Genomic DNA, 17578 nt, shown 5'->3' on the forward strand with positions numbered 1-17578 from the left:
AAAAGTTAACTTATTCATCTATTATGCCATTTCTTGGGCAGTGATGAATACAAAAACAATCATGTTCATAAACACAGAATATATCAAAGAAGTTCAATGTTAACCAAAATAGAAATAAGTAGCTGCCCTTCAGACACTATCCTATGTAACAAAATATGATTTTTTTTCCTATGACTGCAACCTTCACCCTTATACTGTATCTTATATGTTATATCTGTCCACATTGGTCATTGGTGATAGTACAGTAGTATCTTGAAACGTTAAGGCAATTATCTATAATTCAGCTAATTTTGACATAATAGATATGTAATATTTGTAACTACTAATATAGGTGCACAGCTATGTGTAACCAAAAAGAGGGTTGCTTTTTTTTTTTTTTTTTTTTTAATTTGTCTCTCCTTATGCATGAATGCATGAACATGCACACAATCTGAAAATACCAATGATCCTCAAGTAAAAAAGAATCATTTCTGGAAACCTTGTTTGAGGTAAAAAGCCCTAAAAAAAAGACAGGCAGATTGCCAGGAGGCATACACTGTAGTTAATGTATTACATGGTGTAACAGTATTATGTTATTTGTAAATTAAAAACTGTTAGTATGTCTCTGTTATTGTGACATATTAGCTTTGTGTCTGGTAGTTAACTGATCAAGAGTGGTGTTTCCTTCTAAATATAAGGCTATTAGCGTAAAAGTTCACATAACAACATGCTTTTTTCAGTACAGTGCAAGGAGGGAGAGGAGTCATAAAGATGTCCTATGTTCTATATATATATATAGTTAATAACAGAAATGTGCAATCCTTGTTTCTCCCCTTTGTTGACAGGTACCACTAAGTGCATCAATGTCTCCTGTTCGCCTTCATGCCTCTAACCCAAATCTCTATGCAGATGTTGAATTCCCAAATCCTCCAATTCAAGTAGCAGATGCTCTTGAAATAGCCTCTGATTATACCAAACTGCAAGAGGAGTTCTGTTTAATGGCACAGAAAGGTATATTTTTTAGAATGTCTAGTGTAATAATCATAATATTTAGCAGTACTGTACATTATACCAAAAAAAAACAAGCATTGTAATGTAGATCGATGGAGACTTTTAGAATTTTATCTAATTTACAAAAAGTGGGGCTCAAATGTTTGTTTTTTTTAAAAATATATTTAGATTTCTTAACATTAATGATATGTGAGGATGTGAACTATGTGAGCATAAAGAATAACTGAATGAAACACTGAAAACCCACTATTGCTTGTAATGTTATTTTGGGGGTTTTATGTTCACATTTGAAATTATTCAGATTTATATTTTCATGCAGACATCATGTCGTTTTGCTTCAGATATGATTGGTGCTATTAAACCTCGGATTTAATATTTAAACGTACTGTATTTTTTCAATAAATGTACATAGTGGTGCTCAAATATTTTCATAAATTAAAAGTAGCTCTTCTTAAAGGAAAGTTAGGAGACTCATTCAAGCAGAGCCGTAGCTAGCTCCTTTTCCACCCGAGGCAAGAATGGGAAATAGCTCCCCCGGCTAATTTTTTACGGTTGTTTTATTTACCCTGCCCTTACAGACTGCCTTTACACACACCTGTCCATAAACACACATACACATTGCCTTCACACACACCTGCCCATTAACACGCATATACACATACACTGCCCTTACACACCACTGCCCATAAACACACATATACACATACACTGCCCATAAACACACATATACACATACACTGCCCTTACACACCACTGCCCATAAATACACATATACACATACACTGCCCTTACACACAAACATACAAATACCTACACTCCCCTTACACACACCAGCTTACAAACACACACATATATACATACACTGCCCTTACACACTGCCTTTACACACACCTGCCCATTAACACGCATATACGCATACACTGCCCTTACACACACATACATATACACAAACATACAAATACCTACACTGCCCTTACAAACACACTGTCCACACACACTCATATGCACACACACTGCCTTTACACACACCTGCCCATTAACACGTATATACACATACACTGCCTTTACACAAGCCTGCCCATTAACACGCATATACGAATACACTGCCCTTACACACAACTGGCCATTAACATATACACATACACTACCCACACATATACACATATGCTGCCCTTACACACGACTGCCCTTACACACACCTGCCCATTAATACGCATATACACATAGATTGCCCTTACACACGACTCCCTTTACACACATATACACAGCTTACAAACATACAAATACCTACACTGCCCTTACACACACGCTGCCCATACACACTCATATATGCAGATACACTGCCCTTACACAAGCCTGTCCAAACACACGTGTATACACATACACTGCCCTCATACTCCCCTACCTTAACACACACTAGCTTACAAACACACATATACACAGCCCTTACACCCCTTTCTCCCCATCTCTTACTTGTCTCATCTTCCATCATCTTCTATCTTCCATCCTGTGGTGGGAACGCGAGGTCTGTCACTCTGGGCCTCTGCTTTAGTGCTCCCTCATCACTATGCACCGGCTATTGATGCAGGGCGCCGGGGTGATGTGATATCCCGGCACTCTGCATCATTTGCCGACGTGTAGTGATTAGGGAGAATGGAAGGCGAGGCCTTACGCTTCCTAATGTTGGGCGGGTTAGAGGGGGATTGTGATATCCCCAACCAGCCCTGCTCATCGGACACCACCTCCCCAGACCAGCGCTGATGGTGCCTGGGTGCGCACTGCCCATGGGGGCGCTTGAAGACCGGCCCAGGGGAGGCGGTCTTTCCGCTCGCCCCCTCCCCTTCAGAATTGCTACTGTTTTTTAGGGGCTTCGTGGTGAATCACCAAGGAGTCTTGGAGGCTGCAGCTGCTGATCGGGCGGCTGTGCGCCCCCTCGCAGCTGCGCCCGAGGCGAGTGCCTTACTCGCCTCACCCTTCCTACGTCCCTGCATTCAAGATTGTTTACAACCTCACAGCGCATCTGTAAATTTATTCAGCAGTGGGCAGAGCTGCCTCAAAAATGTGATGTGGGAGCAAGATGGCAGCTCTTGCATTCAGCACAGCAGGATAATAACAAATTAATTATGTTTAATAGTTAAAGGAAACAAATAATATGTTGCATATAGGTGTACGAATCGGGTTTTGGAGTAGCCTGCAGTGTAATAGTTCCTCTTTAAATTTTCATTATCACTTACATAGATGGAGCCTGATGGTTTTATTTACTCGCCTTCATGTTATTTTCAGTACATTCTCTTTTGAAATCTGCCTATAACACGATTGCCATTGAAAAAGAGAAAATGAAGCAGATGGTCTCTGATCAGGATTACAGTGGCCACAGTACGCAGATTGCCTGCCTCAGACACTCACTGTCTCAGGTACTTCTTTTTATCTTGGGCGAAACATTTGTTGCAAAACATGACTAAGCAGATACATCTCATTTAAAACGCAACAACCATATGTTCATAAGAAAAGAAGACATGTTTTAGTTTTTAATTCATCTTTGAATTTCTGAAAACAGAACCATTTATGCATAAATTTCATACACAGGAAGGGTAGTTATACACTTTATGGACAAAAGTATTGGGACACCTGACCATTGCACCAACATAGACTTTGATGACATTGCATCATAAATACATAGACATTAATATGAAGGTGGTCCTTTGCAGCTATAACAGCTTCCACAAGATTTTGGAGTGTTTTTCTGGGAATTTTTCCCATTCATCCAGTAGAGCATTTGTGAGATCAGGCACTGATGTTGGATGTGAAGGCCTGGCTCGCATTCTCCTTTCCAGTTTATCCCCAATTTGTTAGATGGGCTTGAGGTCAGAGCTCTGTGTGGGCCAGTCAAGTTCTTCCACACCAAACTCATCCAACCATGTCTTTATGGACCTTGCTTTGTGCACTGGGGCACATTCATGCTGGAATAGAAAAGGACCTTCTCCAAACTGTTCCCACAAAGTTGGAAGCATAGCATAGAAGAACTTGACTGGCCCTGTTGGTGTAATGGTCATGCGTCCCAATACTTATGTCCATATAGTATATATGGTTTACATACAAAGTTTATGAATGAATAGAAGGCAATTTATTTTTTTAATTATGTGAAGGACATATTCCGAAGCCTATGTTTTACTAGTGTTTGTTTATACAACAATGAACCAATTACAAAAACAACAAATGCAAATGAAAAAAACTAGGCATCCTTGATGAACATATATAATGATGCTTAATGATTTTTTTATGGCAGACACTCTGTATGTGGCAAGGCATCATGGCCTTGGGAGTCTAGATGGAAGGCCACACATAATTTAACAGATCAAGTTGACCTAGCTATAAAACTTTTATTGTACAGTGACATACACTTAGCCAAAAAGTCATACAAAGGAGAGGAGACATCATGACGCACATCTTATATTAAGCCATTTGTGTTACATTACCAGAGGGTTAAGTAAAACTCGAATCATTCCCCTAGAATGGAAAATAAAGGCTCTCACATCTTCAGCCGAGTTCAGCGCACTTGTATATTGTTAATGACCTGATAATTTTCATAGTCTTATAATTATATTCTAGGCACTGAACCACAATTCTGAGCTGAGAAGTCGGTTGAACAGGATACACTCAGAGTCTGTCATTTCGGATCAAGTTGTCAGTGTAAAAATTATCCCAAGTCCAAATGAGGTGGGTTTGGGGTCTTCAAAGAGCTATTCTCTATTTCATCTGATGAATAGGCCTCTAAGGTTACCTTTAACTGAAGACTACACTTTTCTCAATACCAATACCAGTACCAGTTATTTAATACTTACTTTTTTTCAAAGGAAGAAGAGGAATATTCATTTCTTTTATTTTATTTCTTCTATGTTGCTATAGAGGACTTCAAGTGAACACAATAACATTGATGTGTTCACTGGAGATTCTCTTTCTTATCTCGTTTGTAAACTTCAGTATGTCTTATTAAAGTCTTGAATATGGGATGCAACTTTTTCACAATGTAAACGTGTTTCCTTTATAGGCCCCTGAGCAAATCCACGTGAGCTTGCCCCTATCTCAGCAGGCATCTAATGAGGGCAAACTCTCTATGTCAGAATCTGTGTCAGAATTTTTTGATGCACAAGAGGTACTGCTTTCCGCGAGCTCTTCAGATAATGAGGTGGGTAAAATTTTAATTGTAAGATTTGTACCAGGAGACGTAATCTTGATCTTTAACTCTCTCTGTGCTTTATTCTGTGCATTCTTTTTAGTAGTTTGCAAAAAATGCTCAGTCCAAAAATATATTTGTTGAATCCTACTATACTTTTGGTCACTGTAAATCCCATTAATTTTCTTTTATATGGATTTGCCCTGGTGTAATGACCATTTCCATTTTATTTCCTTTCCCTGTGCTCGCTGTGTACTCTTACACCACAAGAAATGATGCTTTCAAAATCTTAAATGCAGATAATGGCCATATTTGAGTGCTTACTCCAAGGTCACAACAGAATTACATTTTCCTATAACTTGACATCCAACTCACATTAAGAGAATCATAATGCCAATTCTGCAATGATTTTGATCTGAAGTATTTATTACATACACTATATGACCATAAAAATGGTATCAATCACAGTTAATCTTCCTTTGTAATTCAGTTCAATAAGTTAGGAGAATATAGCTCTTAAAGAGTCCCTTACACATACATGTATACGCATGTTTACAGAGGAGGTATAGTAAATTTGAAAGTCCTAAACTTGCTAGCTATTAAAGTAAGATTAATGTCAGATCAATCCTGAAGTCGCAGTGCAGTTCTACAATTGATCATGAGACGAATGCTCGCTGCGTAAACATTGGCAATTTCCCAGCTGGAGCATTCTACCCACTGCAAGCAAACCAGTCATCCAGTCGAAAGCAATGCCAACAGTGGGTACACAAGGGAGGGTACAGAAATCAAGTAAGGGAAATAGATATGACAACCCAAATACTCCAAATCAATTGTCCATTTAACAAAACAAGCCCTGCCTACATGCCCTGTGGGCCATTTTAACCTCTGCGAATGGGTTAATTCTTAGACCCGCTCTAATATGCACTGCTCACTCCTAATGTGCAAAGCGTTAATGTGTATATGCAAAACATATCTAAATCCAAAGTAATCGTTAATTTAATAGGTGAATGTTTTAATTAAATTGCTTACTGTATAAATACACACCTTGCATGGAAAGAAAGCTATCGAAGCATTTGCTCACAGAGCTATGTCTTGGCCCAGTCGTAGAGGCCATAGAGGGTCAGAAATAACCTGCAGCTGTTGGAGATTTGGCGAGGCAGTGTAGTAATAGATTTGGCCAGTCTGTGACAATGTAGTATTTGTTTATTGACTTCTGTTTCCAAAATATATAAGGGTTCAACATACATTTATACAAAATGTGTGTTTTTTATAAAGGTTCTCCATTTCTATTACATTTGTGTTCAAACTCAGAATCTGGTAATTGCTTATAATAAGCGCTAGTATTATTCAACAAGGTCTATCCAAGTTCAGAAGTTTAAAATTGACTAAAAAGAACATTTATAACATAGCATAGATTTATTTCCTCTCTAGATTTCTACGGCTGAGTGAGTCATCCCTGGAAGATGTTTTAAGGGACACTACTAAGTCACTTTGTATGTGCTTTCTTGTCCTTTCCAGTTATTTACATAAATTGTAGGCCTTATAAGGGCCCACAGGCCTCTCTTTCACTTTTGTCAGCTTTGTTCTGCATAGTAATTAATGAAAGTGCTGGGATATTTGATGCCTTCATGTGTTGCCTAAAGTTGCAAGCCAACAAGCCAGGTTATAAGGATGTTCTCAAAGGCAGTATATTAAATAGCAGCTCTCCATTATGGGGGGGGGGCAAAAAAAACCCAGTGTGCCAATAAATGCTGTAGAATAGGTTGTCATGTTTGTAAGCGGAATATCCAGTTGTTGTCGTTTTGATAGTGTCCTTGTGATTTATATTTGATTTTTATCACCCCCTTTTCTAGGCTTCAGATGATGAGTCGTACATCAGTGACGTCAGTGATAACTTCTCAGAAGACAACACCAGCGTTGCAGATAGCATGTCCCGGCAAAGTACTGTTTTCACATTCTTTTATAAACCCATACCTCATTTCCACAGATCAACCTGTGGATTTCAAAATATAAATACATAATATTTATCTAAAAGAACAGCTTGCAGAGATTGCGTTTGTGCTTTGTTCTAAACCGTCAACCAAAAATTATAAAAATGTCAGATATAGTAGGCTATCAGGTATTTCATTTTTTAATGTTTAAATAAAGACATCACGACTATGTAATTATTGAGCTTATTTTGTGTGTAGCCGACGCATGTCGGGTTTTTATTCAAAGTCTATACCTTTTGTATTAGGCCAATAGGGAAGAGGTTGGATCTTATCATCAGATGGAAAGCTTTTCCCAAAATCTTATGTAACTCATGTAGCTTATGTTACGTTTTCTCTGATGACACATAAAAGATATCAGCTTTGACTCAATTTTCTCTTGATCAAATATGGTTGTTATTATTGCATTCATAAATATTAATTTCCAATATCTCTGTCTTCTCTTCCATTAGTTTTCAACGGGGAGTTATCTGGTGGTGCATTTAGGACAGGTCGAAGGACATCTCTACCTGCTCCATCTCCTGATACCAGCAATATAAATCTGTGGAATATTTTGAGAAATAACATTGGCAAAGACCTGTCCAAAGTCTCCATGCCTGTGGAACTGAATGAACCTCTGAATACATTGCAGCACCTTTGTGAGGAACTAGAGTATAGTGAACTATTGGACAAGGCGGCTGAGACAGACGATCCCCATGAACGAATGGTACAGTAATCAGATAATGTGATAACTAGAACTGGCCAGGCTGTATAAATATTGTATGTTTTAGTACAGGATAAATAACTGAGCCACTAGTTGTGTTGCTTGTACTTGGAATGAAATATCCTTAAAATCTCATGAAAAATAGTCTTTGTTTGAGCATAAGATTGGAAAAGGATGGAGGTTATAATGAGTTTATTCGCCATTTTGTGTGGCATTTGGGTTCCATGACAAAACTAGACAAATGTAATCTCTTGTTTATGTATGGCTTGAGCATGATACATTGAGACAAGGTCTCACTTTTTTTTTATATTGAAGAGAGGATTTGTACACTTAAGGGTTTTAGATGAGGCTATCATACAAATCACAACAAATATCCAAACTGGTTTACATAGCGTAATCCTGCACTGGTGTATAAAGTTATTATGCAGTTATTGTGCATGTAATACTGTAACAGTAGCATCAATATTTGAACTAGAGGGATACGTTGTGTTCTTGTTGTTCTTCTTGGTAACAGACATCATGGGCTTAATGTTAATAACCAACATTATTTATTAATGATTAAATATTTAATATTTTCCTTTTCACACAGGCCCTTATTGCAGCTTTTGCAGTCTCAGGTTATGCCTCTACATACTACCGGGCAGGAAGCAAGCCTTTTAACCCTGTTCTTGGAGAAACATATGAATGTATAAGAGAGGACAAAGGATTCCGATTTTTATCTGAACAGGTAAAACTGATTATAAGTTCATGCAAATCGAGCCTAGTCCTGGGGAGACACCCAGTAAGGATAGCAACCTGCTTTAATGCTGATCTGGGTAATCTATGTGAAGAATAGAAACTCATCCATTGCTCTACATCTATTCTACTTGTGCTTATTAACGTACATTATCTGTGCATTTGATTCCTTTTCAGGTTAGCCATCACCCCCCAGTTTCTGCCTGTCACTGTGAGTCCAAAAATTTTGCCTTCTGGCAAGGTAAGTTTGTTTTTTTTTCTTAGATTTTAATTACTACCAAATGATAAAATCTGAAAAAGAATAATGTCTGTCACTTTAATGAAAATATTTTATTAGGAACACAGTATTCTGGGTTATGGCAATATAACCTCACGTATTTCCCCATGTATAAGACGCTCCCATGTATAATTTTGGGCCCCGAAACTTGAAAAAAAATGTATTACATAGTTATTGAACTTGTTTTATTTATCATAAAATTTATAATCATCATCCTCATCACTCCCATCCATTAACTGCCCCTAAATTAAGAACCCATCAACCATAACGGCCCTTAAATTAACCCTAAAGTCCCCATTAACCATAACTGCCCCTAAATTAACCATTAAGACCCCATCAACCATAACTGCCCTTAAATTAACCCTAAAGACCCCATTAACCATAAGTGCCCCTAAATTAACCCTAAATACCCCATTGACCATAACTGCCCCTAAATTACCCCCACCTCCCCTAACTTTCAGCAGCCCACATATTACTTTTTTACTTACTGTTAGATGAGTTTCTGAACCATGTGGACGCTATAAGAAAAGGGGTGGGGCCAATCAGCAGTGAGTCAGAAAGGGGTGGGGCCGATTGTCAGTGTGACTGCAGGGAGGGACTGGGAAGTAGTAACTACAACCACTGTATAAGACGCACCTAGTTTTTAGACCTCAATTTTTTCTTATACATGGGGAAATACGGTATATGCTCATCGCTAAAAACTGTACATGTCATCCAGTCCCAAGAAAAGAGTGCAGTTTAAGGTGTGTTTGTTGCATTCACCAGAAACTGGAAAATGAACTGTAAATGCTGTGATTTTTCTTACAGCAGACCAAATTAGACCAAATTGGGTATTTCTATTCCGCACTGATGCACATTCCTGAAGTTTTAAGATGTGTGAAGAAAGATATGTAATGCTGCTATATATAATGTGCCAAGACATAGTTGGAAGACTAGATATATTTTATCTATATTATGTATTGTTTTATATAACGCCATCGTATTCCGTAGCACCGTACATTGGAATTATCATTATCCGTATCAATTGAATATGAGACTAGCTCTGCCAATAACAGGCAATAGCAAATAGTTTCCCTGTCTCTGCTCAGGAGATGAATACTTCTACCAACATACAAGACTAATTCCACCACAAGGGCAGTCTAAAAACCTGAGCAAAAGGAAACCAACAATCCCATGCGTTCAGCCCTTGTTGTCCTCATTAGTGAGGTAGTCCACTAGACTACCCTTTGACTTCTTAGGAGCATTCTAAATTGCATTAAAAACTTGTGTTATTATAGAGAAAGAGAAACCTGTACCATTATATCATTCTAATCCCAATCGCCAGGATAATCCTACCAGTTTCTTAAAACATTTGTAAAATGGAGTCAACAACCCCATATTTATAGTTTGGCCTTCATGAATATCATCATTAAGGTGATTAACCTGCTAGGACAGGTGATCAAGAAGGTCTGCAGCTTGGGCTGCTCTCTGGGAAAACCCATGTAGTTTTTCAGCAATGGGAAGACAAGGAGAGGCTTTGCCGAGAGAAAAAAACCTCATTGAGCATACATGACTAATTCCACCCACACGCAGCCACAACGCAGGGGAAGTCCAGACGTGGAAGACCAGTGCGGATCTGTGGTTGTTGGTTCTCTTGTGTAGAAGAAGAACGTAGATATTTTTATTATAAATGTGATATAGATAAATGGAAGGAAAATATTAATGAGATGTCTTCCTACTAAAGACTATTCAAATTCAAATTATCACTGCAACTTTATGCTGATTATAACAAATTTAATTTCAGATATCAGATGGAAAAATAAGTTTTGGGGGAAGTCAATGGAAATACTTCCTTTTGGAACTGTGAATGTTTCATTACCAAGGTAAGATGTATTCATTGTCTGTTTGGATACAGAGCTAACACTTATATAGAATTAAACAGGGTGTTGAGCAGATGGGGTGCCCCTATACCTTGTCTCTTATGTTCGCAATCATGTACATGCAGGTGGAGGGTGCGAGATACACGGTTCACTTGGACCCCAGAAAATCATTTAATGTAGTCCTGTGAAGTACAAAATAATAATTTGTTAATGTGTCATTTGGTGAATAAGTGAGTTTAAAAACAAACAATCAAAGGAAAGTGAACTGAAATAATATATGACTTTCATGCTATATTCTATTCATTGGTTCTGGCTATCTTAAATATAGTTAGAGAACATTTAAAGTTAAAGTTTTATCTCATTAATTAGCATACAGGGACACGTGTTGAGCAGGCAAATAAACATTGGTGTTATTATTATTATTATTTATTGTTTTATATAGCGCCATCAAATTCCGTAGGGCTGTACAATGGGTTCATACAACGCAATGTTTACTACTCTTCCCCCCATGGGTAGTGACAAAAACCTTTGTCAAATGTTTTTTTGTTTGTTTGTTTTAGGTATGGAGATTGTTATGTCTGGAACAAAGTTACAACTTGTATACATAACATCCTCAGTGGAAGGAGGTGGATAGAACATTATGGTGAAATCACCATACGGAACACAAAAAACAGTGTTTCTACGTGTAAGATGACATTTATAAAGGTAAGTCATTTTAAAAGCCAAGTCACCCAAGGTTTTGAGAATTTACAGGCAAAAACAAACATCAAAGTGAGAATTAATAACAGTGCATTGTATTTTTAGCAATTACAACTAATTTGAAAACCAACAGATCTGTATCATTCTTACCAAAGCACGCTTCTAGATTCGGAGTGGTCTGATTGCAATCAGCACATTGTATACTACTTTGGATAGAGGATGGAGACGCTAACATCAACAACGGTTTTATTTTTTATATTAAATTGTGTTACTGATGGTGTATAATGTTCTTATTTTCTCTTCCTTATAAGGGTAATTATTGGAGTTCCAATCCAAATGAGGTTCATGGTGTGGTAATGGATCAAGAAGGAAAAGTCGTACACCGTCTCTTTGGGAAGTGGCAAGAAGGACTCTATTGCGGTGATGCACCAGCAGCAAAATGCATCTGGAGACCAGGTAAAGAATTAACAAGATCCCTACCCCCATCTAAGGCTTGGAAAGCCCACCAAATGGTTATAAAAACTATTCAGTAACTCGTGGACTGGAACTGTGTTTAAAGTGGGTCTGCCATTTTTCCCAAGTCTTATATCTTACTGTTGATTCTAAATGAATTTACACAGCTGAGCATACAGATTTAAATTAGCAATACATATGTTCTCAGCAGCAGCATGATTATCAATCTCCTTTATTTCTCCCTCTGGTGTTAAATTGCAGATAGTTGTTGGTTGATTCAAGCAAGTGTGAGGATGAGGAGAATGAAACATTAGTATGTAAACAATTAACACATGCTCAGTAATAATCCCATTGAAGTCACTGGTTTAGCAGCAAATCACATGTATACTAGCAAAACATCAGACGCATACATGTAAATAGCCGCTGATTCTACTGCTTTTGATTTTGTATGGCCTTGAATGGGTTTTACCTCTCTTGAAACCAAGTAGTGCACATGGTCAGAGCTACTCCCATTAAAGCCAATCAGAGCTGAGATATCCGTAAAATCATTGGAAGAAATAACAGCCAATAGCAGTTATGCTAGCAAAACAGTGTTGACTAGAATGGATCTACTGAGCATGTGCAAGAAGCATACTGATGTATGCCCCCTACCTCCAATAGAGGCAGCTGTGAAGAAAGAAAGCAATCTAATTTTCTAAATGCATTGGAGTCCATGCAAAATATACCGTATTTGCTCGATTATAAGACGACACCCCAAAATCTGAATATTATATTAGGGAAAAAAATATATAAGACGACCTTATAGGGAAAATTTTTTACTAGTAAATGTTAATTCATGTAAACTATGTAAACTTTTTTTTTTAATAAAAGATTAAAAAACTATGAGAAATTTCAGGAGGCAGAGTGGCGTATAGAGAGTTAAAAGGCATTTCTGGAGGCATAGTGGCATTAAGGGGGTTAAAAGGCATATCATAGAGCACTCTGCCTACAGAAATGCCTTATGCACCCCATTTTACAGGCGCTTCTGACTCCCTGGTGTGTAGTCGGGGCAGCGGGTAGACATCCGCTGCAGCTGGAAGGAGGTGCCATTAGCGAATTGCGTAGACGTCTACCCGCTGCCGTGACTACACACCAGGGAGTCAGAAGCACCGGTAAGTTGGGGGGGTTAAATGGGGTGCATAAGACAGGAGGATCCAGGTCCCCTGCAGCGCTGCATAGTCAGACCTCATTTGAGGTCTTATTATAAGACAACCCCAATTATAAGAAGAGGGGTATTTTTCAAAGCATTTGTTCTGAAAAAAAACATCTTATAATCTAGTAAATACGGTACTCCCAGACTACTTTTAACATTAACGGATAATAAATTGATCATTTTGATCATGCCTTAATGCTGGAAGCCGTAAATGTTACCATTTCCCTTCGAGTTGCTTGAGACTATGTGCAATCTTTCAGGTTCCATGCCGGCAGACTATGAACTCTATTATGGCTTCACGAGATTTGCAATTGAATTGAATGAGTTGGATCCATTACTGAAAGATTTTCTTCCAAAGACCGATTCAAGATTTAGGCCAGATCAGAGGCAAGTATTTCACAGCCACACGGTCTACTAGTGCACTGTGAGCTGCTGGGCTATTATTAAAATACATTTGGAATTAGATGGGGATTTCTTATTTACCTTCGTGAAGAAATATTGTGTTGGGAAAAAGAGTCTTGAGGGATGTAATGTAATTGGAATATAATGGAAAGACATTTACAAATTAATCTATCTCTCAGTATTGTTGAGTTAATTTTGTCTTTTAAATAAATCCATCTTTTTGACTTATTGTTTAATTCATTTTGATATTCTGTGGGGTGCAGTTAAATTTATAACACATTTACAAACTACTGTATTACAAATATCTGTTTCAACCAGTGTTATAAATTGTGTAGGTGGCTAGAAGAAGGAAATGCTGAAGCAGCAGCTCTAGAAAAACAAAGAATAGAGGAACTACAGAGAAATCGTAGGAAGATATTGGAGGAAAGCAACATAGAATATACACCAAAATATTTCAAGTGAGTGTCTCCCCTGCCGTATTTTTAAGTCTCTGGTCTTTTCTTGGGATGCTACTGTATATGTCTGCTGCTTAATACTTTATGAATTATGTTATCCTTGATAGAGATGAGAAGGTCTGGGGAAAAAACAGAACATTTTTTTTTCTAAAGCCATTTTTTCTTTTTTTTCCGAAAAATAGAAACAAAATGGAGTGTGGAATATCTTTTTTTTACAATAATAAATAATATGTTTATGAAATGACATTCAAACTATATTACATGAAGACCTTTATGAAAGATGCAATGTGACATTTGTGTTGATGGTTTCTTCCATTGTTGTTTAATTTGCAACAAAATATAACATTTCAAAAAGGAAATTTAGTTTATTATTTCAATGCATGATACTTTTATATACACGGCATTTCATGTTTCCAGTGTAACAAAATCATTTTAAATTTGTAAAACTACTCCACTTCCACTTCCGGGGGAAAAAGTGGGTTTTTTTCCTTTTTTTTTCCATGGCTTCAAAATTCCGGAATATTTACAAAGTCGGAAGTAGCTGAAGTCAGTTGTAGCTGTGACATTATTACATCAATTGAATAAAAAAAAATAGAATTGGTGGTAGATATCAAGCAAAGATGCAAAAAAGGAAAGCAAACTTTTAAAACCTACTGAGGAGCTAGGTTAAAATATGGTACACTTGTATCTAAGTGGATTCACTATAACAGCATCATAACAAGTTGTAAAAATAGAGGGAGAATTTGCACAGATAAGTATATTCATTTTTTTTCTTTTTTTTTTTTTTGCAGGAAGGTTATCGACGCCCAGCATAAGGAAACATGGGTTTTCAATGAAACCTACTGGGAACTTCGGAAGGACCCTGGATTTAGCAAACTTGATTTACCCAACCTTTGGTGATATTCCAATACACATTTGGTAGCCCTACTATTCTACCAAGAGATAACTATGCACAATTCAGTTTCATATGGCTACGAAACTATTTTTTTCGGATGTAGAAACCATGCCATTTGCTTTTATATTCATTTTTAAGAAAAATACATTTGCTAAAATAATATTATATCTTAGAGCTCTATTCTGATTGTTTGCTGCATTTGTACAGTTGTTAAAAATAGTTCTCTACTCCGGAATAAGTTTGATATTTGCTGCTGAATGTTTCCCAAGTCATATAATACGCTCACCAACGATCACAACTGCTTTTTACTGGCAAAGGACAAGATTTCATTTCTGCTCATCAGGCTTGGCAGTGACACAATTTTAAGAAAAGTACACTTTTTCAAAAAACAATAAGAAAAACACTTTATAAAAGCCATTGTTTCCATTAATACAATGAAAAGAGGTGGTGCTTATTTTAATTAATTTAGCATGTAGAACATAACTTGCTTTAATTACAAAAACCTAATTATTGGCGTGATTTGAAAATTATTTTTGTTATAAGTAAAAACTTAATTATGGAAAAAATATCCAAAAAAGGTAATCCATGGGTTCATTTGTTTTTTTATTCTAGCCATTACATTTGGAGCACAAGTAAAATTGCCAAAAACTGCTCTGGTGTCCTCCTTAGGCCTTTTAACAGAGTATTTGAGTCTTATGCCCCTTTTAGGTTGGCTAAAAGGGATACGATTAGGTGTAATAAATTGGTGGATTAAGCAAAAAGGGAGCATGTTCTACTATTGATAGACCTAAGCCTATATCTGTTGCTTTAAAAAAAAAGCTTTTATGGATTATAGTTCTATGAAATTAGGTTCTGCTCTGATAGACACCAGTTTTAAATTAAGTATCCTTGTACCTGTGTTACTTTACACTTTTAAACGGGATGTATCCGTAACGGCCAAATAATTTGGGTCAAGAATTAAGGGGTAGTGATCAAAATCACATAAAAGCATAATTGTGAGAGTCCATGGTCTATTCCCTAACACTAATTACATCTGTAGGTATATATTGTCGGAATGGCATTTACTAAAATGAAATTGGTCGGTTTTGTGAGCGTTCACATTAGTTGTGACAAGTATGTCATACGTAGTGGTACCTTAGAGTCCTCTCTCCTCATTTCTATAGTGTAGTGGAGGCTGCGTTCTCCCTTTAGAGTTTATAGTTGAGGCCTAAAAGTGTATGAAGCCCGGATAGCCAATACCACAGTTATGGAGTTATGTCTCAGGAAATAGTTATATATCAGTTACAGGGTGAGTCAGCTTCTAGATGATCCAAATGTACAAAGTCCAGGGAAGCAATTTCTAGCTTGTCCTTGTGTGCAGAAGGTAACTCTGCTTAACATGCCTTCATCAGATGAATGTAAGATGTGGTTTGTATCATAAATGCCAAGTTTACAAGTAAATATCCCTAGCGTACCGTGGTTCTCTTCTTAAATCCTCACCTCCTCTTCTAAAGAAATATATAGGTTGGCACCTAGAAACTGAAGAAGCCAACACACAATAACAGTATATTTCTCTTTGAAAAAATGTTTCTCGGCACACGCAATGTACATGGTCAACCATGCACAGTATTTACAGTAATCACCGGTAAATGTTGCTTTTTGGGAATTTATTTCTTAACAACATTTTATCAACTTGGCTGTATTAGTGATGATGAAATGTACAATTATGTTTTTACGGCCAAAGAACTGAGAACATAGATAACGTATTTAAAAATACGTATTTGAAGCAGAGTAGTTATGTGATGAAAGGGTTGACTTTGCTATTTTTTGTCACAGGCAAAGGAGTTGCTAAGCTCATCTCAAAGCTGGGGCTTGAGCTCATAATAGTTTAACTATTCCATAACACTTTGATATCCTCAAAATACACGTACTGCCTACACACACAAGCAGACATTATGCATTATTTCTTATTTCTTGTCATTTTCCATATTCCTTATCTCCCAGACTCTAGTGTTTCCTGAATAGGCATGTGGTCTTAACCACCCAATAGCAACATCTTTGGTTGTAGGTGGCTAATATATGGCCTCTGATGTTGTCAGGATGGTGCTTTTGGACTACTGTAGATATTGAAATGAATGTTTAAGATTATATATATTATATGTACTGTATATATAATCTTTTTAATAAGCGAGTTATGTTGCTTAGTCTTAAAGCAACACCTAATATTTAGCATTAATAATTTAAATGTCCAGTGCCACAGGTAAACCAAGTGCAAAAACAAACCATGTTACATTTGAATAAAGTCCTTAAATGCTAGAGAGTTCTCTCTTTGTTACCAAACAAGCGTGTATATCAATGCGGTTATTTATGTGCTTTAAGTTGTATGACCGATACTGTATGGTATATTCAGGCTGAGCCTGATGACAAAAAAAAATGCATATGGGAAAATAGACCTACATTTTGAACGAATGTTGAGACTTTTATCTCTCAAAATGTAAATAAACACTGCATGTGTAACATACCTGATTAGCCTGTCAATGAATGTTGCTGAAGCCTTACAGGAAAATGCTTTTTTTTTAAACTTATGTTTCCATAAAGACGTATCAATCAATGCAAAATTAGAATTTACTGAAGGGGATTTTCTAACAAATATCTAACAAGCAAATGTTATATACTTATATAAGTATTTTTTGTTTGTTTTTTTGCATATATGTCTTTTCTTCCATTAAATCTGCTGCTATTAGTGCTTGTTCTAATAAACTTATATGTGCATTATT

At 36.9% G+C, this 17578-nt stretch overlaps 1 protein-coding gene across 1 annotated transcript in view; it reads left to right on the forward strand.

Moving 5' to 3' along the window:
• Positions 1-15223, forward strand: part of OSBPL6 (oxysterol binding protein like 6) — a 62567-nt gene extending 47344 nt beyond the window's left edge. Inside the window, exons 13-26 of the mRNA XM_053470991.1 lie at positions 825-990; positions 3274-3404; positions 4600-4707; positions 5039-5176; positions 7018-7105; positions 7605-7858; positions 8445-8582; positions 8768-8831; positions 10651-10729; positions 11287-11431; positions 11737-11881; positions 13331-13457; positions 13808-13930; positions 14719-15223. Of these exons, the coding sequence (XP_053326966.1) occupies positions 825-990; positions 3274-3404; positions 4600-4707; positions 5039-5176; positions 7018-7105; positions 7605-7858; positions 8445-8582; positions 8768-8831; positions 10651-10729; positions 11287-11431; positions 11737-11881; positions 13331-13457; positions 13808-13930; positions 14719-14827 (1815 nt within the window). The 3' untranslated portion in view covers positions 14828-15223. The remainder of the gene's footprint in view (positions 1-824; positions 991-3273; positions 3405-4599; positions 4708-5038; positions 5177-7017; positions 7106-7604; positions 7859-8444; positions 8583-8767; positions 8832-10650; positions 10730-11286; positions 11432-11736; positions 11882-13330; positions 13458-13807; positions 13931-14718) is intronic.
• The last annotated feature ends 2355 nt before the right edge of the window (positions 15224-17578 follow it).

This window comes from Spea bombifrons, chromosome 7, assembly GCF_027358695.1.
Source record: "Spea bombifrons isolate aSpeBom1 chromosome 7, aSpeBom1.2.pri, whole genome shotgun sequence".
NCBI lineage: Eukaryota > Metazoa > Chordata > Amphibia > Anura > Pelobatidae > Spea > Spea bombifrons.